Source organism: Hyla sarda, chromosome 10 (assembly GCF_029499605.1).
Source record: "Hyla sarda isolate aHylSar1 chromosome 10, aHylSar1.hap1, whole genome shotgun sequence".
Lineage (NCBI taxonomy): Eukaryota > Metazoa > Chordata > Amphibia > Anura > Hylidae > Hyla > Hyla sarda.
In genome coordinates, this window is record NC_079198.1 from 11263959 (window position 1) to 11288128 (window position 24170).

Consider the following 24170-nt stretch of genomic DNA (forward strand, 5'->3'; position numbering starts at 1 on the left):
GCTTGTGACATCATAGCCCTGCCTCCTCATGATGTCACACCCCCTCAATGCAAGTCTATGGGAGGGGGCGTGACAGTCGTCACGCCCCCTCCCATAGACTTGCATTGAGGTGACGGGTCGTGACGTCATGAGGGGGCGGGGCTATGATGCCACAAGCTCCCTGCGCCTGCTCCAGTGTTCGGAACAGTTTGATCCAAACTCTGAGCAGTGGAGTACCCCTTTAAGGATTCCAATTTCCCATAATACAAGTTCAATACAATATTGTAAAATGCTATAAAAACACTCAACAGGCTGAAAATCATATCTCCACCACTAGGTGGCCCCACAGACACACATTACATATACATCTCCCAATGGAATGGCTTTCCCCTTTTCCCCCCTTTTCCATCTTGTAACACATATTTCGGGATTTTTTGAGCGATGATGAGGGGTAAAGAAAGAACCTCTGTATTTTTTTTTTCTCTATCTGCCTCACATTTTTCAACACCTCCTATAGAAATCTGCCTTCGGTGCCTATACGTAAATCCAGCGCCATACTGTATGTGAGTACATTTAGTTGGCTGAAAATATGGCCAAACGGTGGAATATCCTGTATAAGTTAATTAAAATTTCAATTTTGTAAAAACGACAAAAATAACACAGAATATGAAGGGGGGGGGGTACACAGTTTTCTGGGCTCAGCCTATTTTCTCTTTATTTCGGCATATTCTGTCTCTGGCTGACTTGATGGCATTTTGGAGGGTTTTTCCGTAAAGGCGACGGTGGAATAGTGCAGGTCGTCTTGATCCAAGTTGACGCTGTGTAAATCATCTTGTATATTGTTGTATGTTTCCTCCTGTACAACAAATATAAAATGTACTTATTAGACATTGGACTATTTCGGATTTCCCTCTAACAATGAAACCTAGAAATGAACGATAAAGGTAACAGATGGTGAGAGATAGTGGTGCCCCTACTGTCTGCAGGTTTTTTGTAAGTTCCTGCAGAAAAACAGGCGGGCGGGGGATGCAGGTGTGATGGGGAGGTGATCTACTGCTGATTGGATCTGGTTTGGGATCTTTGGATTAAAGATCCCAAACCAGATCAAATCAGCAGTAGATCACCTCCCCATCACACCCGCATCCCCCACCCGCCTGTTTTTTCTGCAGGAACTTACAAAAAAAAAACCTTGAAAACTTTTTTTTTTTAAATCAACTGGGGACACTTCTCTCTTCCTTAGTACCTGAGGAAGAGAAGTGTCTTTCGAAATGCGTTGGCCAAGTCCAAATAAAACTTTATTGCTTTTTTTACCAGTCCGGTAAACACATAGTGCCTCTTTTACATCCATTCTTCATCGGTTTCTACAGAACTTCCATTACTGTTCTTTATTGCTTTCATCGTCCCCTGCTGGAGCTCTGTGCTGAATGTTGGCTTCTTCTGGCTGGTAAAGTAAGGTAGGTATATATCTACACACTCCTTACATTGTTGTGCCTTTAGCCCAATTACAACCCTTGCTACTCTCTTAGGTCACATTCCCACCTGGCGTATACGCAGCATATTTCATGCTGCGCAAAATCTGCAGCAGCAGCGGGGAATACGCTGCAATTCCCTCGCTCACCATACACACAAGGCTTTCTGGCGGCAGCCCTATGTGTGCAGTGAGTTTTGGAGGCGGGGCCATGTGCCGACATGACTTTGACACACGGCTCCGCCTTCAAAACTCACTGCACACATAGGGCTGCCGCCAGAAAGCCTTGTGTGTATGGTGAGGGAAGGATTTGCAGCGTATTCCCCGCTGCTGCTGCTGCTGCAGATTTTGCGCAGCGTGAAATACGCTGCATATATGCCAAGTTGAAACGTGCTCTCAAATTAAAAAGAGGTCAACAGCACTAGATAGCCCCTTACTCCTGCTTTTATTTTTTTACATGCCCCATGGTGATAGAGTCGGGCGGTTGACTGCACAACAGATCCCGATAGATCCCATTGACTTTAATGGGGTCCATCTGGTTTCTGCTTGGTATCGGTTTATTTAGCAGGATCTAACCTGACAACAAGTTACTATCATTTTCTTGTCTGCTCAGGTCACACTTAATGGGGTACTCTAGTGTTCCAGTGTTCTGAACATTATGTTCTGAGCATTTGGAGCCGGAGGCCGTGATTGTGACATCATGGCCACGCCCTCTCATGAGGTCCCCGCACACTCCCTCCATTCATGTCTATGGGAGGGGGCAGGTCGACTGACTCCCATAGACATAAATGGAAGGGGCGTGGTGTGACGCCACGAGGGGCGTAGCTGTGTCGTCATGACCTCTGCCGCAGGAACCTGGCCTTTGTTTAGAACGCTGGGTGCTGCGGGAGATCACAGGGTGCCCCAGCAGTGGGCCCCCCACGATCAGACATCTAATTCCCTATGCTTTGGATAGGGGATAAAATGTCTAGCAGCGGAGTACCCCTTTAGCAAATGGATTCTGCGACAGAGCTCTTTAAAAGAGGCTCTGGCATAGATGTTAGTCTGGAGGAAAAGACTCGCTTTAGAGACCTTCCAACATCTTACGCCACCTAAGCAGTGAAGTATACAAGTGCAATTTTTTCTATTTTTTGGGGAAAAAAAATTAAAGGGGTTATCCAGGAAACAGATTTGTAAATTACTTCTATTAAAAAATCTTAATACTTTCAGTACTTATGAGCTTCTGAAGTTAAGGTTGTTCTTTTCTGTCTAAGTAATCTCTGATGACACGTGTCTCGGGAAACACCCAGTTTAGAAGAGGTTTGCTATGGGGATTTGCTTCTAAACTGGGCGTTTCCCGAGACAGGTGTCATCAGATAGGACTTAGACAAAAAAGAACAACCTTAACTTCAGAAGCTCATAAGTACTGAAAGGATTGAGATTTTTTTTACAGAAGTAATTTACAAATCTGTTTAACTTTCTGGAGGCAGTTGATATATAAAAAAAACTGGATAATTTTCCTGGATAATCCCTTTAAGCAGATGAATGCAACTAATCTAGTAGAGCAAAATACAGAACAAAATATCTCAAAAACAATTATAAATAAGGCGTGCGGCCTTCCAAGCTGGACGATAACAGATGACATCCTTTTCCGGTGAGTTCCCCGTCCATGTACCTCGGCTTTTTGTTCAGGATTGCCGACCTTTGCGTATATGTCATCTGTCTGCGGCTCCGCATTAGCAGAATTGTCATTTGCATTCAGGTACGTATTCTTTTTTGTCGTTTTCTTTCTGGGGAAAAAAAGTTAGATATGAGATTAATATACATTGTACCTGTTTAGGACATTTCAGAAGAAAATGGGGTGAAGTTACTAAAACTGTAAGTTTGCAGGGTCCATGCAATGGTTTACACCGATAGTTGGCCTTATTGCAGGCTAAGGTAATGCACCAAAAATTTTGGTGCATTATTTTGGAACGTGGCACTAAATTTTAGATCACTCCCCATGACCTGCCCCTTTTCCAGTAGGCCACACCTCCTTGCCAAGCAAATCACCCTTTCCTTATCTTTTCGATGCACCCAGCATACTAAATGTGTTGTCGAAATTCTAGTGCATTAGACATAGTAAATGCGGGCCAATGTTTGTGCAGCACACCATGTGGTCAAGTAGGGTATTGCATGTAAATAGAAATTTGAATTTTAAAATATTAGATGAATTAGATTTGATTCACACTGCAAAGGGGTATTCATGAAAAGTGGAGGTGGAGAACATCTTTTTACTCCATTAATTCAAATGGTGGAAACTGTGCGCCTGCGCCAAATTTATTACGAGATGCGGGATATGTGATAAATCTGGTGCTGATCCCATTTCTTACTTCAGTACTCCACTTTGTATGGCGATTCCTCTGCATTTTTTTGTGTGACTTTTTAACCCATGCGTCAAACGTGCAACTTTTTATTAATGTTGTCCAGTCATTTTGTTAGTCAACTGAGTACTTGTGTAGAGTTGTTCCTTAGTTAGCGTAGTTGCGCCAAACTATGCGACAAACTGAAAAGTCCATAAATTCCTGACCACTGCAAAAATTACAAAATGCGCCAAATTTCAGCCAAAACAATGGAGTAAATGGTTTCATAAATACCCCTCCATGTCTCTATGGTTTTTTAGTATTTAACACTCTGTCCCAGATCTACTTCTCAGCAGTTTATTTAGGAGACCTGAACAGACCCTTACAGATATTAACCCCTTCACGGCCCCTTGAATTTTGATTTGTGGTATTTATTTGATTTGTGACGTTTTATTCCTCCTCACCTTCTAACACACATAACCTTTTTATCTTTTATGGGATAAGATGTACTTTTCATTGGCTCACTTTATTTTATCAGATAAAGTATTAGGAATCCAATTAAAAAAATTATATGCAAAGCAAAATAAATAAATAAAAATATGGAATTGGGCAATTTTGTGGTGCTATGATTTTTTCATGATACAGTAAAAATTACACGCTACCTTTATTCTATGGTCAGTAACAATTCCAATTGTACAAAACTTGGTAATTTATGTTTCAATTTACTGTGTTGAAGTAAAATTTTTGCACCATTACTGATGTTTTTATTTGTACAACTTTTGTGCAGTTCTGGCTTTTTGATCACTTTTTATAAAAAAATAAATTCTGGGATGTACTGATGTGATCAAAAATCAGCAATTTTGGCATTTGGGATTTTTTTGCACTTATGTTGTTGACTGTGGGGGATCAAGAATGTAATGATTTAATAGTTTGGACATGTACACATATGGTGATACCAAATACATGTATTTTTTTTTATAGAGTTTTCTTTTCTTTTTTTTTTTTTTAAATGGGAAAAGGAAAGTGATTTTAAGTTTTTATTAGGGGATTTTAACAGTTTTAAAAATCCCCCAATAAAAACCTTTTTTTTTCTCTTTTTTTCTTCCCCAATTTTAAACTTTAGCATTACATTAATCTATGTTATCGGTGTTCGATTGCTTGAAGGAGTACTCCGGCCCAAATATATCTTATCCCCTATCCAAAGGATAAGGGATAAGATGTATGATCGCGGGGGTCCCACCGCTGGGGACCCCCACAATCTGTCATTGCGCACCCACCTTTTTGAGCTCTAGGCAGAGCTGGCGGCTCTGAGTACGTAGCGTGATGACCACAGGGGCGGAGCATCATGATGTCATAACTCCGCCCCCATGTGACGTAAGTGTACCACAATTTTTGTGAGACATGCACCAAATTTTTTCAGTTGAATGAAATCTAAATAGGGAAAAATAAAAATAAAACAGGTAAATCTGGGCTTCTGATGGATTATTACCTTTTAATTAACTTGTACAGCAGAACAATTAAAGTGGTGATAATGATTCCACATATGAATGCAATCGCTATATCCCGGTAGGAAATTTGCGAATCTGTAAATGAAATAAGGAAAAATGAAAAAGAAAAAAAATCTAATTTAAATTTACATAAATAACTATAAAAAAGAAAAGAAAAGAAAACAATTCTACTATTATATTGGTTCAGGAATACTTTGATAGTAAAGAGATTCCAGCCCTGGTGGGAGAAGCCTCAATATAGAGCTTGATGTAGCACTGAGCCTACGTTCCCTCTTGTCTTGTGCAATTGTTAGCATTAAAAGTGGCACAACTGCTTACCAATGGGGGGGGGGGGGGGGGGCAGGTAGAGAATTAGTGCTTAAAATAAGCAAACAAACCTGAACAAATCCTTCGGAAGCACCTGGCATCACAGACAGCACAGTATCTGGTCCAGAATCAAACCCCATGTTGAGCAGCTGGCTATGTATTGTAGGGGATGTGATGCCTGTATTGTCAGCTGCCAGAGGAGGGAGGATACTGATTTTGTCCAAAATCACCAAGGAGGGTGGGGGGACCCATAGATTTATTTATTTGAAACAGCAGTTTCAGGAATTTTTATATTACTAATTTATTGCAGTGTATGAGACGGATACCTTTTATTTTCTGTACTTTTTGCATATTTATTATTTTTCTAAAGGAAATCCCAATACTATGATAGAAACACTAAGAGAAAGAAATCTGTGAGATACCACTATGCAGTAATACTAGTGAACACAGTTACATCCCCAAACTGGTCAGCAGAGCGCCCAATGGAGGCTGAAAATAATGCTGTGTCATCACAGGGTGTATCACATGATCCCTCTCAGCCAGTAGGTGGCCTTGAAAAAGGATTATGTGATGCAGACATGAGTGTGGTGAGCGTGTCCCGTGATCCTCTTCAGATCAGGGATTTAGAAGAATAAAAGGTAGAGAAAGAAGAAGAGATGACATAAAAAATAAATAATGATATAGTAGAAAAGAAAAAAAAGAGGAGGAGAAAAAAAATAAAGGGGAAAAAAAGAAGAAAAAAGTCAAGGAAGTGAATAAGGAAAGAAGAGATAAAAGTAAACAAAATAAGGCAAATGAGAAAGAAAGGGGAAATATGGATATAGAAAAGAGGAGAAAGTAGTGGAGGAGAAAAAAAGTGGAGAGGGAGAAAAAGGAGGAAGAGACATATGTCAAGGGAAGAAAAAGATAAAGGAGGAGCAAGAAGAGGAGAAGGAGGAGCAAGAAGAGGAGAAGGAGGAGCAAGAAGAGGAGAAGGAGGAGCAAGAAGAGGAGAAGTAGAAGGGGGAGGAGAAAAAAGTGGAGGAGGAAACATGGAAGGAGGAGAGGTAAAAAGTGTGAAAAAGGGTGTACAAGAAAAAGAGGTGAAAAACTGAGTTAAAGAGAAAGAGCAGGAGAAGGAGAAAGAAAAAAAACACAGGAAGATAAGAGAGGAGAGAATGAAAAGAAAGACAAGAAGAAAAAAGAAAAAGCGGAGACAAGTGAGAAAGAGGAAGAGAAAGAGAAAAAAGAGGAAAAGAACATGATAATATAACGGGGATATAACAGCAAATACAATAACTAAATAAATGGAATGTAAATTCTTACCAATGGGCTTCTGGGTATTTGCAGAACCTGAATTATCTGGAAATAAAGTGAAATATAAAAATCTAATAATTTTATGGTTCACAATTCTGTGACATTAATACTTTTGATGAATATATAAAATGATTTTTTTATTTACAGAAACAGTGCCACTCCTGTCAATAGGCCATGTCTGGTATTGCAGCCCATCCAAATTGCCTTGAACAGGACTGAAATACAGTACCAGCCTAATTGTTGTCTTCAATATGTGCATTAACAGATTCCATATTTATTTATTTGATTTATTTATTGCTTGACATTTCAGCTACTCTTATTATTTACTATATTTCTAACCTTACTCTTAGGTTTTACATACTTACCATTGCCTTTCCCATGGAATTCTTATCCCCAGGAACCAGGCTTTTTGGATATGCGGGGTATACTTTTATATGTTAGTTGTTTTGCTATTTTTATAGTTCTCCACTGGCATCAATATTTATCCCGTCTTCCCCTTTGTTCCCTTTTTATGATACTGAATGGATTTCATTGTAACACTATTGATGTTGCCAGCAGGATTTATTATTCTCATTTATTGTGTTTTATTCTATTTCTCTTGCAACTTTGGAGTAACTCACTGCAGGGCACTTTCATATTGCAATCTTTTTGACTCACATTCTTATTTTCTTATTTTTAATTTTAATTTATTGATGTATTCATTTTTATATTTACTGTACAGATGTAGCCAGTGTTATCTTTATCTCTGATGCATTAAGATATTTTATTGCATTCCTGAAGTTGTGATAAATTATTGCACAAACCTAATTTCACATCACTCTTCAATTACGGATACCAAGGGCACTATAAATAAAAACTACAACTACTAATAAAATAATACTTATCTTCAGTGCATTAGAATATCCCATTGTGCTAAAGTTAAAGGGGTACTCCCGTGGAAAACTTTTTTTTTTTTTTTTAATCAACTGGTGCCAGAAAGTTAAACAGATTTGTAAATTACTTCTATAAAAAAATAAAAAAAAATCTTAATCCTTCCAGTACTTTTTAGGGGCTGTATACTACAGAGGAAATGCTTTTCTTTTTGGATTTCTCTTCTGTCAGGACCACAGTGCTCTCTGCTGACCTCTGCTGTCCAATTTAGGAACTGTCCAGAGCAGGAGAAAATCCCCATAGCAAACACACGCTGCTCTGGACAGTTCCTAAAATGCACAGCAGAGGTCAGCAGAGAGCACTGTGGTCGTGACAGAAGAGAAATCCAAAAAGAAAAGCATTTCCTCTTTAGTATACAGCCCCTAAAAAGTACTGGAAGGATTAAGATTTTTTTAATAGAAGTAATTTACAAATCTGTTTAACTTTCTGGCACCAGTTGATTTAAAAAAATAAATAAATAAAAAAAGTTTTCCACGGTAGTATCCCTTTAACTCGCTGTGCTAACACGACCGATCACTACAACCATGGCTAGATCGGTAATTATTCATTCATTCATTCATTCATTTACTTATTTTCTCTTATTTTCACATATATATTCTTTTGTTTATGTTTGTACATATAATGGGCACTTTATTTTATTTTTTTATCAATATTCCTTATTGGCACTTTGTCTCTACTTTTCTGAACATTTGACAACTTTATTATATGACGGGTGTGTATTGTGTTTTGAACTAGCACCTTCTTTGATCTTTGACCCTGCTCCAGATGCGACTGTTTTAGGTGATTGTTACTGTATTGTTATAGGCTGCCATTCGCCCCTGATGAAATAGCATGTTGCATCAATACACGTTGGGTTGTCTTTTCCCAGTGGTATTGAGGATTTTATATTGCCAGAACCTTTTGTTTTACATCTTATAGTTCTTTTATGAATTTCAATTTTCTTTCTGCAAATTTAATTCCTAATAACAATCAACAAGTGTTTAACCTCGTTGTAGCCAGTCTTTAATGAATCTATTATTGTCATTATTTTACTGGACCTAAGTACTTTACTGCCCCGGCATTTGGAACATTTTGTTCCGAACACTGGGCGCAGGCTGCAGGGCAGTCTCGACCACGCCCCTCATGATACCATGCCACGCCCCCTCAATGCAAGTCTATGGGAGGGGGTGTGGCGGCCGCCACGCCCCCTCCCATAGACTTGCATTGAGGGGGCGTGGCGTCACGACCTCCGTAGCCCGCACCCAGCATTTGGAACAAATGTGGAGTACCCCTTTAAGCACTTTTCTTTTTTGCTTTATTCTACAGTTTGTCTTCCCGTCTGATTTCCTGTTACTTGTATTCACAGTTTTTGTTCTTCCTCATCTGATGGTTTGTACATTAGATTCCTGTTTTATGAATTACTTCATCTTCTTTGCACATTTCCTTGTAAATCACATATGATCTATATTTAAATGTCATATAGGGGAATTCTAGGTACTTTTATCTTCTAAACCCCATGTAAATTTTCTCTAAAATGCTGCAGTGTTTCAGAGTAAACATACAGTGGCTGTTAGGCTGGATGCCGACATATTCTGTGGCGCACTGCAGAAGGGACTATTCACTTGAATGGCCCAAACATAGTCAGCTAGTGACATACATTTGGGCTACTTACTGCTGTTATGAGCTTATTTGCTGGCATCCTGCTATTGAGTCACATATACTGGTGGGAAGTGGTCCGAAAGTAGTCACTAGATGACTACATTCAGGCCATTCAAGTGAATGGGGCCCAACACGGTATATGGTGGCATTCCTTTCTTTATGGGATGCCGATGCATAAGTTGGACATACTACTTTAAAGCAGGGGGAAGCTAGCCTAAATAACAAGGGAGCAAAGTAATAGATGGATGAATGGATACCCTATTGTGGTCCTACGTTGCTAGCGGTGCCAGACGTGCTTTCTTAGTATACGGACTTGCTAAATAACAAGGGAGCCTATAAGGATTAAATGGAGAATGTGGTCCAGGCAGAATAACTTACCTGACAAACTCCCTTTAAAAAATATGGTGGTTGTAGGATAGTTTTATCTTTTTTACCAGATGGGTATATACAGTAGACATATGGATATAATAATAGTAATGATACAAAATCTATTACCCTGCTTAATGGCAATTTTGATAAGTCGTTCTCTGAGCCCAAGCGCGTTCCATGCCGAGCACCGGTAGACATCAGCCATTGAGGACGTCACATTCATCACTGCCGACAATCCATTGTTACTGATTATAGATGTATTTCCTTCATCTTTCCCCCTTATCCAGACCACAGTACTGGGGGGGTCACCATCCGCTCTGCAGACCAGGGTCAGTTTTTCATTTAGATTAATATCCACTTGAGGACTTGCTGGACGTGCTGTACCTGTAAATATTTGACCACAAAGAAACAGGATTTTAAAACATGGCTATTTTCTTCCAAAAGCATTCATTACCATACTTGTCCATGTGTGTAGTGCGGCCCAACCATGACAGGCACAACCTGTGGACAGGTTTCTGGAAGAAAGTGGCCATATTTTTGAAATTGTTGTTAACCCCTTGAAGAGGATGTGATAGTGTGTGTATATATATATATATATATATATATATATATATATATATATAGCAGGTAAAAAAGAAGTCCGCGGCACTCCAATATAAGGTGCAAAAGGTGGTGGATTTATTAACCTAACGGCATAGCGACGTTTCGGCTGCCCACTTGCAGTCTTTCTCAAGCTCCTATATATATATATATATATATATATATATATATATATATATATATATACACACACACAGTAAATCTCAATATGTGTGTATGTGTGTTCCAGCATCACTTCCAAACAGCACACATGATACACATGTTACTTATATGTCAACTAACTTAGAGGTTTTGTCTAAAGTCCCATGCAAGTCTATGGAACTTCCGGTACTTTACTCCACTCCACAAGCTCCGATTTGCATTTACTGGTGAGTCTGTTGGTCTAGCTTGCTAGCCACGCTCCTCCTGCAAGGAATGTCGTCACAAGCCACGCCCCTTCGCTAAGGAATGTCCCCACAAGCCACGCCCCTTCTGTTTTGGGGCCTTTTTTTTTGTTTCGGCTCAATGTGAAAAAACACACCATTTTTGCCTGATACACACACATCACAGATTCTTACACCACATTCTCTTCATCAAAGTTTGACCCTACAAGTATGTATATTTACACACACACCCCTTTGTGATCCCCATGTTTGTTTTTTTTATTTTATTTAATTTTTTTTTAATGAACCGCTGTTAGAATCCACAAAGGGAAAATTAGCAGCAAGATTTGTGCAGATTTGTGTTGTGGATTTACTTCAGATTTCGTTATGACGAATATTCCTTAGATTTTTTTTCACAGTACATATCACAATGTGATCATCCCTCCCCGCTTCCAGCTTGTGGTCCAAAGAAGGGTCCAATATTATTTACTGTGTGAGTCGGTGTGGAGCGCAAATATTTTGTGAATGCGAATATTCGCGAATATCGGCACTTCAAGAGGACACTGATCCCTCCCTTCTTTTAGCTTCTGGGCCAATGAGAAGGATGTAAATACAGTTGTAAGAGGTTAGCAACGTCCCTAGCAACCAAGAGGAAAGCCCTATAGATAGTTAGTTGAAAGATATAATCGTGCATGTGCACTATACAAATTTCATTACGGATTTCGCATGGCAAAAAAGTGATCGAATATGCAAAATTCGTGAACATAGGACAAATATTGGTCCATATATTCGCGAAATATTGCGAATTTGAATATGGCCCCTAGCGCTTATCACTACCTGTAGCCAATTGGCACCATATTTTCATGTTATTTGGCTAATACTATAGCAGAGCCTTCCCCCATACTAGGACAGCATATTATGTTGACAGATATTTTGATGCCATGACGGGTCTCAGTGACATATGGTACATTTTGGTATATCTGCACATGAGATATATATTAAAATATCAAACTATTACCGTTGGATGAATGAATGGTGATTTCCATAATTCTAGGAGGGTCTACAGGAAAAAAACGACAAAAACAAAAATAAATTACATTTCCCATTCTTGTGATGATGTGTACTATTATATATCATAGAAAAATAATGTGGTCCTATGTAACCCAAATCGCACTAAAGTTCCCAGCATAGAATATAGGGAAAAGGTAAAGGGGAAGTGCCTAAAAATTAGCTTTTATTCAGTATGCATTAAAACCCACCAAATATATGAAAAAAACTAACTAAAAATAAAATTATCAGTGAAGTGTACCCCAATCAGAATAAAATCTTATTAAATAATGCCAAGTCACCCGTAGGTGATAGACTATACATCAGTGGTATCTGTTCGTACGTATAAAGGTCACTGAAAATACTTAGCACACAGAAGTCATCTCCACTATAAACACTATTGAGTTCCACTTATCATATAAAGATGTCAGGTACTGCAAAGTCCCCAAGCACCATTCCCAACCTAATGTGGGGGAACTGTACTGGGCACCTAATGTGGGGGAACTGTACTGGGCACCTAATGTGGGGGAACTGTACTGGGCACCTAATGTGGGGGAACTGTACTGCGCACCTAATGTGGGGGAACTGTACTGCGCACCTAATGTGGCGGAACTGTACTGGGCACCTAATGTGGGGGAACTGTACTGGGCACCTAATGTGGGGGAACTGTACTGCGCACCTAATGTGGGGGAACTGTACTGCGCACCTAATGTGGCGGAACTGTACTGGGCACCTAATGTGGGGGAACTGTACTGGGCACCTAATGTGGGGGAACTGTACTGCGCACCTAATGTGGCGGAACTGTACTGGGCACCTAATGTGGGGGAACTGTACTGGGCACCTAATGTGGGGGAACTGTACTGGGCACCTAATGTGGGGGAACTGTACTGGGCACCTAATGTGGGGGAACTGTACTGCGCACCTAATGTGGGGGAACTGTACTGCGCACCTAATGTGGCGGAACTGTACTGGGCACCTAATGTGGGGGAACTGTACTGGGCACCTAATGTGGGGGAACTGTACTGCGCACCTAATGTGGCGGAACTGTACTGGGCACCTAATGTGGGGGAACTGTACTGGGCACCTAATGTGGGGGAACTGTACTGGGCACCTAATGTGGCGGAACTGTACTGGGCACCTAATGTGGGGGAACTGTACTGCGCACCTAATGTGGGGGAACTGTACTGGGCACCTAATGTGGGGGAACTGTACTGCGCACCTAATGTGGGGGAACTGTATTGGGCACCTAATGTGGGGGAACTGTACTGGGCACCTAATATGGGGGCCTCATATTGACATTCGCTCACGTCACACTCCCAGAATTCAAGGGCCGGCGTTACTATGACCTTTTTTGGATGCGGCCCACATAAACTTAAACCTTGTTTTTTTGGCCCATGTTAGCCTTTGAGTTTGACACACTTGCTTTAAAGGCTAAAAAACATAGACAAATACTATTCACTATGTCTACCACAACCCTCAAAAACTAGTAATCTGTTATCATTGTAGTGTGCAAAAATAAGGAACAAATAGGGGTCCCATTAACATGTAAGCCGCAGTAGTTTCATGTGATACTTACATTGTACAGTTATGTTGACATTTGCGCTATTTATCACATGTTCAGTCAATGCAGAACAAGTGTAGGTACCGGTCTGGTTCATCGTCGTGTTCTCTAGTCTCAGTTCTAGGTCTTTCTCAGTCCCGCACTGGAGAACATTGTTCTTCTCATCCATCCAGGTCACATTAAGTGTTAGGTTACTCTGTACTGAACATCTCAATATTACTGAGGAGCCTTCAGTCACTTTGAAGGAGTCTAATTTTTTTTTTTTCTTTCCTGGAAAAGAAAATCAAATATGACATGAATAAGAAATGGAACAGATTTATAGACGATGTCTAGTGCTAAGAAATGTTGGGGGGGGGGGGGGGGGGGGTCTCTCTGACCCCTGAGACCCCTTGCAATCTCCCATACGGGCTCGACCTTAGCTGTGAGCTGCTAGAGCATGTTTCGTACCCAGCACATCAGCTGTTCCAAACACACTCCCTCCATTCATCTCTATGGGAGAGGTGGAAACACAGCTTTGCCTCTCCCTTAGAGATGAATGGAGGGGGCATGTTTAGACCAGTTGACGTGCTGTGTGGGAAATGTCACATGCAGCAGCTCAGCCGGGGTCAAGTCGGGGCCCCGTACAGGACATCGCGTGGGTCCCAGTGGTCGGACCCACCACAATCAGACATTTATCCCCTATCATGCGGAAAAGCTATTGATTGCTGCAAAAAAATGCTGAAAAGGCACAAATATCTGCACCCGGCTAGCTAGCTATGGTTTAGCGTAGAAAGGAATCCAACATTTATATAGTTCAATCCCAGCACACAACAAAGACAATAATAAGACAAATTCTGCTCTCCACGGAATAAATGTGGCCTTACCATTAATCTCTGAAGTGATTGTAACCGATGTGGGACCTGCAACACAAAATCATCAATATCATCATATTGGCCTCAAAATGAAGGGACACATTCTCTGCCCCCATGTCCCTGCATATATTGGAAGATTCAGGCTTGGTTTCCAAGGCATAATTTGTGTGGATGATCCGCACGGAAAGCATGCGAGGACATTTCACACATTTGCCTAATCCTGTGGGCGCTAGGACCGCCCGGAAATGCGTTGCCTCCTTGATGGCAATGCATTTCCTTGCAGAATCCGCAAAAAGAATGCACATGTTTCTTCCTTCTGCAGATGCCAGAATCAGAATTGCTGCGACAGAAACATCTGGCATGGGAATTATTTTTCACAAATCTTAAAGTGGTCAGAAAGAACCAACAGAATTGTAGGTACAGAGAATTGTGGTGGCATTTGTTGTGTTATAATTTATTCATTTGCAAATTTTTTTAATATAATTTAGATAATGGTCAGATTCTGTATGCGCCAGAATTTGCGTCAGAATTGAAAAAAAACAGACTAACTCTCCATTTTACTGAGAAAACTCTAAAAAGTGGGGTGTGGCGTTTACCCGACATTTTTACAAATACTCTACATATTTACTAAGGTTTCCACAGAAAATGTGGTGGATTTGAGCTGAGGAAAACCCGTCAGATCAGAACATGTGTAAAAAAAAGCAAACTGTAGGGAAAAGTACAAAATGTAGGGAAAGCTTAATAAATACCATGGGAAAAAATTGTAGTGAAATAAACCCCACAAAGAAACCTAGATTGTTGGTAAATCAGGACCAATATAATTATGAGGGAGATTTATCAAAACCTGTCCAGAGGAAAAGTTGCTGAGTTGTCAATAGCAACCAATCAGATCACTTCTTTAATTTTTCAGAGACCTTTTTAAAAATGAAAGAAGCGATCAGCAGGACTCTATACACTGAGGACAAGCAGGACTCTATACACTGAGGACAAGCGGGGCTCTGTACACTGAGGACAAGCGGGGCTCTGTACACTGAGGACAAGCAGGGCTCTGTACACTAAGGACAAGCAGGGCTCTGTACATTAAGAAAAAGCAGGACTCTGTACACTGAGGACAAGCGGGGCTCTGTACACTGAGGAACAGTAGGGCTCTGTACACTGAGTACAAGCAGGGCTCTGTACATTAAGAAAAAGCAGGACTCTGTACACTGAGGACAAGCGGGGCTCTGTACACTGAGGACAAGCAGGGCTCTGTACACTGAGGACAAGCAGGGCTATGTACACTGAGGACAAGCAGGGTTCTATACACTAAGAACAAGAAGGACTCTATACACTGAGGACAAGCAGGGCTATGTACACTGGGGACAAGTAGAGCTCTGTACACTGAGGACAAGCAGGGCTCTGTACACTGAGGACAAGCAAGGCTCTGTGCACTGAGGACAAGCAAGGCTCTGTACACTAAGAACAAGAAGGACTCTATACACTGAGGACAAGCAGGGCTATGTACACTGGGGACAAGTAGAGCTCTGTACACTGAGGACAAGCAGGGCTCTGTACATTAAGAACAAGCAGGACTCTGTACACTGAGGACAAGCGGGGCTCTGTACACTGAGGACAAGCAGGGCTCTGTACACTGAGGACAAGCAGGGCTCTGTACACTGAGGACAAGCAGGGCTCTGTACACTGAGGACAAGCGGGGCTCTGTACACTGAGAACAAGCAGGGCTCTTTACACTGAGGACAAGCAGGGCTCTGTACACTGAGGACAAGCAGGGCTCTGTGCACTGAGGGAAAGCAGGGCTTTGTACACTGAGGACAAGCAGGGCTCTGCACACTGAGGACAAACAGGGCTCTGTACACTGAAGACAAGCAGGGCTCTGTGCACTGAGGACAAGCAGGGTTTTGTGTACTGAGGACAAACAGGGCTCTGCACACTGAGGACAAGCAGGGCTCTGTACAATGAGTACAAGCAGGGCTCTGTGCACTGAGGACAAGCAGGGCTCTGTACACTGAGGACAAGCGGGGCTCTGTACACTGAGGACAAGCGGGGCTCTGTACACTGAGGAAAAGCAGGGCTCTGTACACTGAGGACAAGCAGGGCTCTGTACACTGAGGACAAGCAGGGCTCTGTGCACTGAGGACAAGCAGGGCTTTGTGCACTGAGAACAAGCAGGGCTCCGTACACTGAGGACAAGCAGGGCTCTGTACACCGAGGACAAGCGGGGCTCTGTACACTGAGGACAAGCAGGGCTCTTTACACTGAGGACAAACAGGGCTCTTTACACTGGGGACAAGCAGGGCTCTGTACACTGAGGACAAGCCGGGCTCTGTACACTGAGGACAAGTAGGGCTCTGTACACTGAGGACAAGCGGGGCTCCGTACACTGAGGACAAGTAGGGCTCTGTACACTGAGGACAAGTAGGGCTCTGTACACTGAGGACAAGCGGGGCTCCGTACACTGAGGACAAGCAGGGCTCTGTACACTGAGGACAAGCAGGGCTCTGTACACTGAGGACAAGCAGGGCTCTGTACACTGAGGACAAGCAGGGCTCTGTACCCTGAGGACAAGTGGGGCTCTGTACACTGAGGACAAGCAGGGCTCTGTACACTGAGGACAAGCAGGGCTCTGTACCCTGAGGACAAGTGGGGCTCTTTACATTGAGGACAAGCAGTGCTCTTTACACTGGGGACAAGCAGGGCTCTGTACACTGAGTACAAGCAGGGCTCTGTGCAATAAGGCTCTGTGACCCCCCCCCCCCCCCCCCTCCGTTTCACACAACAAGCCAGCAGCCTACACAGAGCCCTATTGTCCTTCCCACATTTCCTGTATTTTTTTTCCCAGCCGAGAAACACAGGCAATGGCTGCAGGGACAAGAAAGTATTATTTTTTTACCCACAAACATACACAGCTTTAAATCAATGTACATTACAAATATACATATAATGTTAATATCTTAGAGTTCACTTTAATGGATTGTTAAGACCTCATTTGAGTGCAATTTACCACTTTTGGCCAGTGTGCTACAATATTCTTGAGACGTGCACTAAATTAGTAATTATTGGGAAAAAAGCTCTGATCAGATAAAATCCAAAAGAGGAAAATAACCTACAACGATATAAAATCTAGGCCTCTGTCTTGTTCTCTAGTTCTCTAAGAGTATGGTAATGCTAATCGTATCAATAAGGGCTTCACTTTAGTATATTGAACCAATCTTTGTTAGAACGAGTGTGGAGAAGTGTACGGCTGAATGCTTCTCTCTCCAGCTCTCTGCTCTCCCCTTCACACTAGAGAAGAAGGCTCCATAGACTTGATATAAAATCTGTCTTCTGATGGGAGATGGGGAAAGAAGCGCTCAGCAGCACTCTGCTCCAGGCTTGTTCTGCCAATAAACCCTATGACATTTAAAAAAACAATTTCCAAAGACAGGGACACTTTAAAACGCTTCATGCTGAGACGTCTTTGGTTGATGCTCAAGGCTCACCTGCCAACGGTGCACCATGTCGTGTGCATGCACCGCGAATGGGGTTGTGGTGTCCCAGTACAGGATATGGCCCTGTCAGGTAGATGCTGCCTCAGTTGCTTTACAAAATGCCTGTTCTGGGTCCCACTGCTCCAAGTACTGTATTATAATGTTTGCTAATTTAGTGTACCATGATTTTTAATATGTTATCTTGATTAAATGTAATTGTGCCTTTAAGTGTGTGTATTACAGAGGAAGCAATGTGATCCTTATGCCCAATGGGATGCCCCCCGCTAGTGCCTCAAGTAGTGTAGCTGGAAGGAGTTAGTTAGTTGGGAGTGGGAGGAGAGCTGAGGTAGCAGTGTGGAGAGGAGTTAGAAGAAGTATGTGGCAACCAAAAGGAGTCCTGAGGAGAAGTCTAAAAAATGGTAGCCAGGCATCTACAAGTGTCCCGCTGCAAAGGACCCACCTGAAAGTCTAGGACAGCAGAAGATATAAAGCCTCAGGCAACTCTTGGTCCAAAAGACTAAAGTCCAAATCCTCGTGTTAGGAAGCTCAATAGGATACCTCTGTAGAAAGTTCAAGTCAGCGTGGGCTGTCTCAAGTCACCAATCAAAGTCTACAGCATCTAAATTCAGTCAAGTCAAAAGTCTATTACAAGCCCCAGCGAGGCGAAAGGGTTCATTGGCTGTACTCTGCATTTTCCTTGCTCAGATGTGCATTGTTAAGGACTGCAACCCTTGGAGCAATGTGAGTAACGCTACCCTGGCATCACAAACTTTATTCCAGTAACAACACCTCACCAGTATTATACACATGGTGCTGATGGTTGTTGAAAAAGGGGTCAAGGGGAATCCCGAAATGCATCCAGCCTTCCTTGTTGGGGTAATCTAACATACCCGACATATCATTGACATCTGCCCTTCATGCAAACAGTTTTGCAGGACATCCATCTGACACTGAACTGTTTCTCAACGCAGAGCTGCTACTGAATGCCTGCAAGTGAACCAGCGGTAATCCCCGGCCAGTGAACGATTTTGACTACAGGTCTAAGAAGTCCGGCTCCTACTGCACATGCGCGGCCTGTGGTGAAGAGCAGTAAGAGCACTTACACACCGCAGCCCATACAACAGGGAATCGGGACGCCATTCCTAGGCTGTGCGGACTGTGAACCGCAGGGGGGTGAGTGCACCACAGGGAAAGGTATACAGCTTACACGGCTTCAAATGCTTATAACCACTGGATCAGGACTTTCACTATAACCGGCATGAGCAGTGATTATTGAGACCAGCCTGTTCGGTTTAATTTATATGTTTGAGCACATTTAACGTTTGCATTACTTTCTTTTCTCTTATAGTTATTATGAGTGCATTCTGAATTGTGTTTGTGTATTGTCTTTTACAATAAACATCGATTGATACAAGCCATTATTGCAGCATATATTTCTTATACTCATTTAGATATATTTTTTTTATATTTATTACTATTACTACATATTCTTTTCATCTACCACAAAAATTTTTTTTAAGACTGTTCGTAAAACCTGGAGGAGCCCACATCTTCCCCTTTTTCTGTTAGTATTATACACACGCCATCACCCCAATTGGTCCCACAGGCATATTGATCAGTAGATGAGGAGACCAATTACGTGGGGAGTCGGTGAGTCTTGTAGACTCACCGCACATATGTCACAATCCTCATTCAAGGTGCATTTACAGGGTTTCAATGCGGCTCTCTGCTGGCAATCAAAGGGGTATGAGATCAAAGGGGTGAGGGATTATGACCCGGGAGCACAACAGACTTTCAGTCAAGCCTCTTTAACACTCTGGGCTTTTTTTTTTTAACATGGACGTCAATGGGAAACGCACATGTATACGGTTCCATATGGCAAAATCGTATGCGTTTTTTCTTTGCACATGCGCTGTTACGCCTAGCGCTCCGGGTCCCCGCTCCTCCCCGGAGCGCTCACGGCGTCCTTCTCCCTGCAGCTCCCCGGTCGGTCCCGCTGACCGGGAGCGCTGCTCTGTCATGGCCGTTGGGGATGCGATTCGCACAGCGGGACGCGCCCGCTCGCGAATCGCATCCCAGGTCACTTACCCGTTCCCGTCCCCTGCTGTCATGTGCTGGCGCGCGCGGCTCCGCTCTCTAGGGCGCGCGCGCGCCAGCTCCCTGAGACTTAAAGGGCCAGTGCACCAATGATTGGTGCCTGGCCCAATTAGCTTAATTGGCTCCCACCTGGTCCCTGACTATATCTATCCTCCTCCCTTGCACTTCCTTGCCGGATCTTGTTGCACTTGTGCCTAGAGAAAGCGTTTTGTGTGTTACAGCCTGTGTTCCAGAACTTCTGCTATCTCCCCTGACTACGAACCTTGCCGCCTGCCCCCGACCTTCTGCTACGTCCGACTCTGCTTCTGCCTACTCCTTTGTACCTCGCCTATCTTCAGCAGCCAGAGAGGTTGAGCCGTTGCTAGGGGATACGACCTGGTCACTACCGCCGCAGCAAGACCATCCCGCTTTGCGGCGGGCTCTGGTGAAAACCAGTAGTGTCTTAGAACCGGTCCACTAGCACGGTCCTCGCTATCCCTCTCTGGCACAGAGGATCCACCTCCTGCCAGCCGGCATCGTGACAGTAGATCCGGCCATGGATCCCGCTGAGGTTCCCCTGCCAGTTGTCTCTGATATCGCCCGACAGATCGCCCATCTAACCCACCAGCTGTCGGAAGTGTCCACCATTGTGCACCAACATTCGCAACTTCTTCAGCAATCATCTCCTTCGCCAGCTCCTGCACCTCCTCCGCTGCGAGTGGCCACTCCTAGCCTCCACCTGTCCTTGCCGGACAAATTTAATGGGGACTCTAAGTTTTGCCGTGGCTTTCTTTCGCAATGTTCATTGCACCTGGAGATGATGTCGGACCTGTTTCCCACTGAAAGGTCTAAGGTGGCTTTCGTAGTCAGCCTTCTGTCTGGAAAAGCTCTGTCTTGGGCCACACCGCTCTGGGACCGCAATGACCCCGTCACTGCCTCCGTACACTCCTTCTTCTCGGAAATCCGAAGTGTCTTTGAGGAACCTGCCCGAGCCTCTTCTGCTGAGACTGCCCTGTTGAACCTGGTCCAGGGTAATTCTTCCGTTGGCGAGTATGCCGTACAATTCCGTACTCTTGCTTCAGAATTATCCTGGAACAATGAGGCCCTCTGCGCGACCTTCAAAAAAGGCCTATCCAGCAACATTAAAGATGTTCTGGCCGCACGAGAAATGCCTGCTAATCTTCATGAACTTATTCATCTAGCCACTCGCATTGACATGCGTTTTTCTGAGAGGCATCAAGAGCTCCGCCAGGAAAAAGACTTTGATCTCTGGACACCTCTCCCACAGTCTCCACTGCAATCTGCGCCTAGGCCTCCCGCCGAGGAGGCCATGCAAGTGGATCGGTCTCGCCTGACCCTGGAAGAGAGGAATCGCCGTAAGGAAGAGAATCTTTGCCTGTACTGTGCCAGTACTGAACATTTTTTGGTGGATTGCCCAATCCGTCCTCCACGTCTGGGAAACGCACGCTCGCACCCAGCTCTCGTGGGCGTGGCGTCTCTTGATGCTAAGTCGGCTTCTCCACGTCTCACGGTGCCTGTTCGGATTTCTGCTTCAGCCAGCTCTTCTCTCTCAGCCGTGGCCTGCCTGGACTCTGGAGCTTCTGGAAATTTTATTCGGGAGTCCCTAGTGAATAAATTCCGCATTCCGGTGACCCGTCTTGTCAAGCCACTCCACGTTTCCGCGGTCAACGGAGCCAAGTTGGATTGCACCATACGTTTCCGCACGGAGCCCCTTCTTATGAGCATCGGATCTCATCATGAGAGGATTGAACTTTTGGTCCTCCCCAATTGCACCTCGGAAATTCTCCTTGGACTTCCCAGGCTTCAACTTCATTCCCCTACCCTGGATTGGTCCACTGGGGAGATCAGGAGTTGGGGGTCCTCTTGTTCCAAGAACTGTCTAAAACCGGTTCCCAGTACTCCCTGCCGTGACCCTGTGGTTCCTCCTGTATCCGGTCCCCCTAAGGTCATTAAGGACTCTGCCTGCCACAGGAAATGCCCCTCCCCCCCTCCCAGTTCCATCAGGCAAGCTTCTGTGTCCCCTCATGGCCCTCGTCCTGGTGTCACACTGCCCCGTGCCAGGTCTCGCCCTCTGCCCTCTCTCCCCATTCCTACTCCTGCGGTTCTGCCTGCCGTTGAGGAATCCCTCCATCCTTTCCCGGTGTCCTCATCCCAGGGGAGGCAGTTACCCGATAAAGAGAAGGGGAGACCTAAGGGGGGGGGTACTGTTACGCCTAGCGCTCCGGGTCCCCGCTCCTCCCCGGAGCGCTCACGGCGTCCTTCTCCCTGCAGCTCCCCGGTCGGTCCCGCTGACCGGGAGCGCTGCTCTGTCATGGCCGTTGGGGATGCGATTCGCACAGCGGGACGCGCCCGCTCGCGAATCGCATCCCAGGTCACTTACCCGTTCCCGTCCCCTGCTGTCATGTGCTGGCGCGCGCGGCTCCGCTCTCTAGGGCGCGCGCGCGCCAGCTCCCTGAGACTTAAAGGGCCAGTGCACCAATGATTGGTGCCTGGCCCAATTAGCTTAATTGGCTCCCACCTGGTCCCTGACTATATCTATCCTCCTCCCTTGCACTTCCTTGCCGGATCTTGTTGCACTTGTGCCTAGAGAAAGCGTTTTGTGTGTTACAGCCTGTGTTCCAGAACTTCTGCTATCTCCCCTGACTACGAACCTTGCCGCCTGCCCCCGACCTTCTGCTACGTCCGACTCTGCTTCTGCCTACTCCTTTGTACCTCGCCTATCTTCAGCAGCCAGAGAGGTTGAGCCGTTGCTAGGGGATACGACCTGGTCACTACCGCCGCAGCAAGACCATCCCGCTTTGCGGCGGGCTCTGGTGAAAACCAGTAGTGTCTTAGAACCGGTCCACTAGCACGGTCCTCGCTATCCCTCTCTGGCACAGAGGATCCACCTCCTGCCAGCCGGCATCGTGACATGCGCATTTGCATCCTAAAGTCCCCACCAAAGACCCCTCCCATTAAAAATGGACAGAATTTCAAAAACGTATGTTTTTTTTTATAAAAACTGACGGAACAGTCTGCACTTTTAAAAACAGTATACTGTTTAAAAACGCATACGGTTTACTTTTTCCCATACTGTTCCATCCGATTTTTTCCCATACGGTTTTTGATAGAAAACGTATGCGGGAACCGTAGTTGAAAAACGTAGTGTGAACCCAGCCTACTTGCTCCAACTTCACAATTGAATAGTCCTTTGATTGGCCAGACTAAGCCCACTGATGGACCCATAGATACTCTGGTGGTCCTTCCCAACCCTAAATAAGTAATATATGTAAAACTAATATGTACTTACAGCAGACATCAAGAAGGATAGTTCTTTGAGTTGAGTTTCTCATCTCACATGTGATGGTTTTCTGGTGATCCTCTAGAGATGGGGTAAATGTTACAGTAGATGAATTCTTCCAGATGCCGGACACATCACTCTTCTTCCATTGGAAAATGAAGGAGGTCACATGACAGTCCCCAGGAGGAGCGCAGGTCACTGTCTTATCTATACCAGCAGTCAGTGTCCCAACATCTGAGATGACCGGTTCTTCTGTGAGATCTATGAGATGAAGTCCGGGAGATATAAGATGCGTTTTAACAAGTCAATAAAATGTTTCCTACAGCAATGTGTCCAAAAGAAATAATTGTCAACATTTACAAATCAAGTGATTAATGGTCTATTCCCATGTACAGTATTCTGCGCAGATTTGATGCGCAGGATTTTCTGCTGCAGATTTCAATGTAAACTGATTCACTGAACACAGCTTGAAATCCTGCGCATCAAATCTGCATAGAATACTGTACGTGTGAATAGACCCTAAAAAGGAAAACGTGAATAAAATCCCTGAGGTTTCCACATTACGGTAATTTAAACTGTCTGCAGTAACTAGTGCCAGGCAGCTGCGGCCAAGTCAGATCATATCATGTCATGTACTGTATATGATGGAGAAGATAAGAACATTAGTTAATGTAAAAACTTCAAAACTTAGCAGTTTGCATAAGAGCAGAAATTGATTTTATTTAAAAAGAAATCTAAGAATTCGAATTATTTTACAGCAGAAAAACATGGGTGCAAATAAGCACATGGTTAGATTGGGCTAGTTGTATGAATATTCCACATACGTTTATTTACCTCTATAATTCTCTCCATTGGCAAGATAAAGGTCTTTTTTTATGGAAACAAGCTGCTCAGGTGTCCAAGGGTCGTTCCCCAACTTGGCAAAAGCCCAGGTAAGTCCAACCCATGTTCTCTTTATAGGGGTTATCCAAGAATAGAAAAACAGAGCTACTTTCTTTAAAAAAACAGCTCCCCGTCTGTCCTCAGGTTGTGTGTGGTATTACAACTTGGCTCCATTATTTTCAATGGAACTGAGCTGCAGAACCACACC

The 24170-nt window shown here is 43.9% G+C and overlaps 1 protein-coding gene across 3 annotated transcripts in view; it reads right to left on the minus strand.

Moving 5' to 3' along the window:
- Positions 1–207: 207 nt before the first annotated feature.
- LOC130293701 (sialic acid-binding Ig-like lectin 13) overlaps positions 208–24170 on the minus strand; it is a 64360-nt gene continuing 40397 nt past the window's right edge. For all 3 annotated transcript variants that reach the window (XM_056542712.1, XM_056542713.1, XM_056542714.1), the window contains 9 exons: positions 23090–23341; positions 14249–14284; positions 13401–13655; positions 11796–11837; positions 9942–10199; positions 6888–6923; positions 5258–5351; positions 3102–3216; positions 208–835 (listed from right to left, as the gene is read on the minus strand). In XM_056542712.1, the coding sequence (XP_056398687.1) occupies positions 683–835; positions 3102–3216; positions 5258–5351; positions 6888–6923; positions 9942–10199; positions 11796–11837; positions 13401–13655; positions 14249–14284; positions 23090–23341 (1241 nt within the window). In that variant the 3' untranslated portion in view covers positions 208–682. The remainder of the gene's footprint in view (positions 836–3101; positions 3217–5257; positions 5352–6887; positions 6924–9941; positions 10200–11795; positions 11838–13400; positions 13656–14248; positions 14285–23089; positions 23342–24170) is intronic.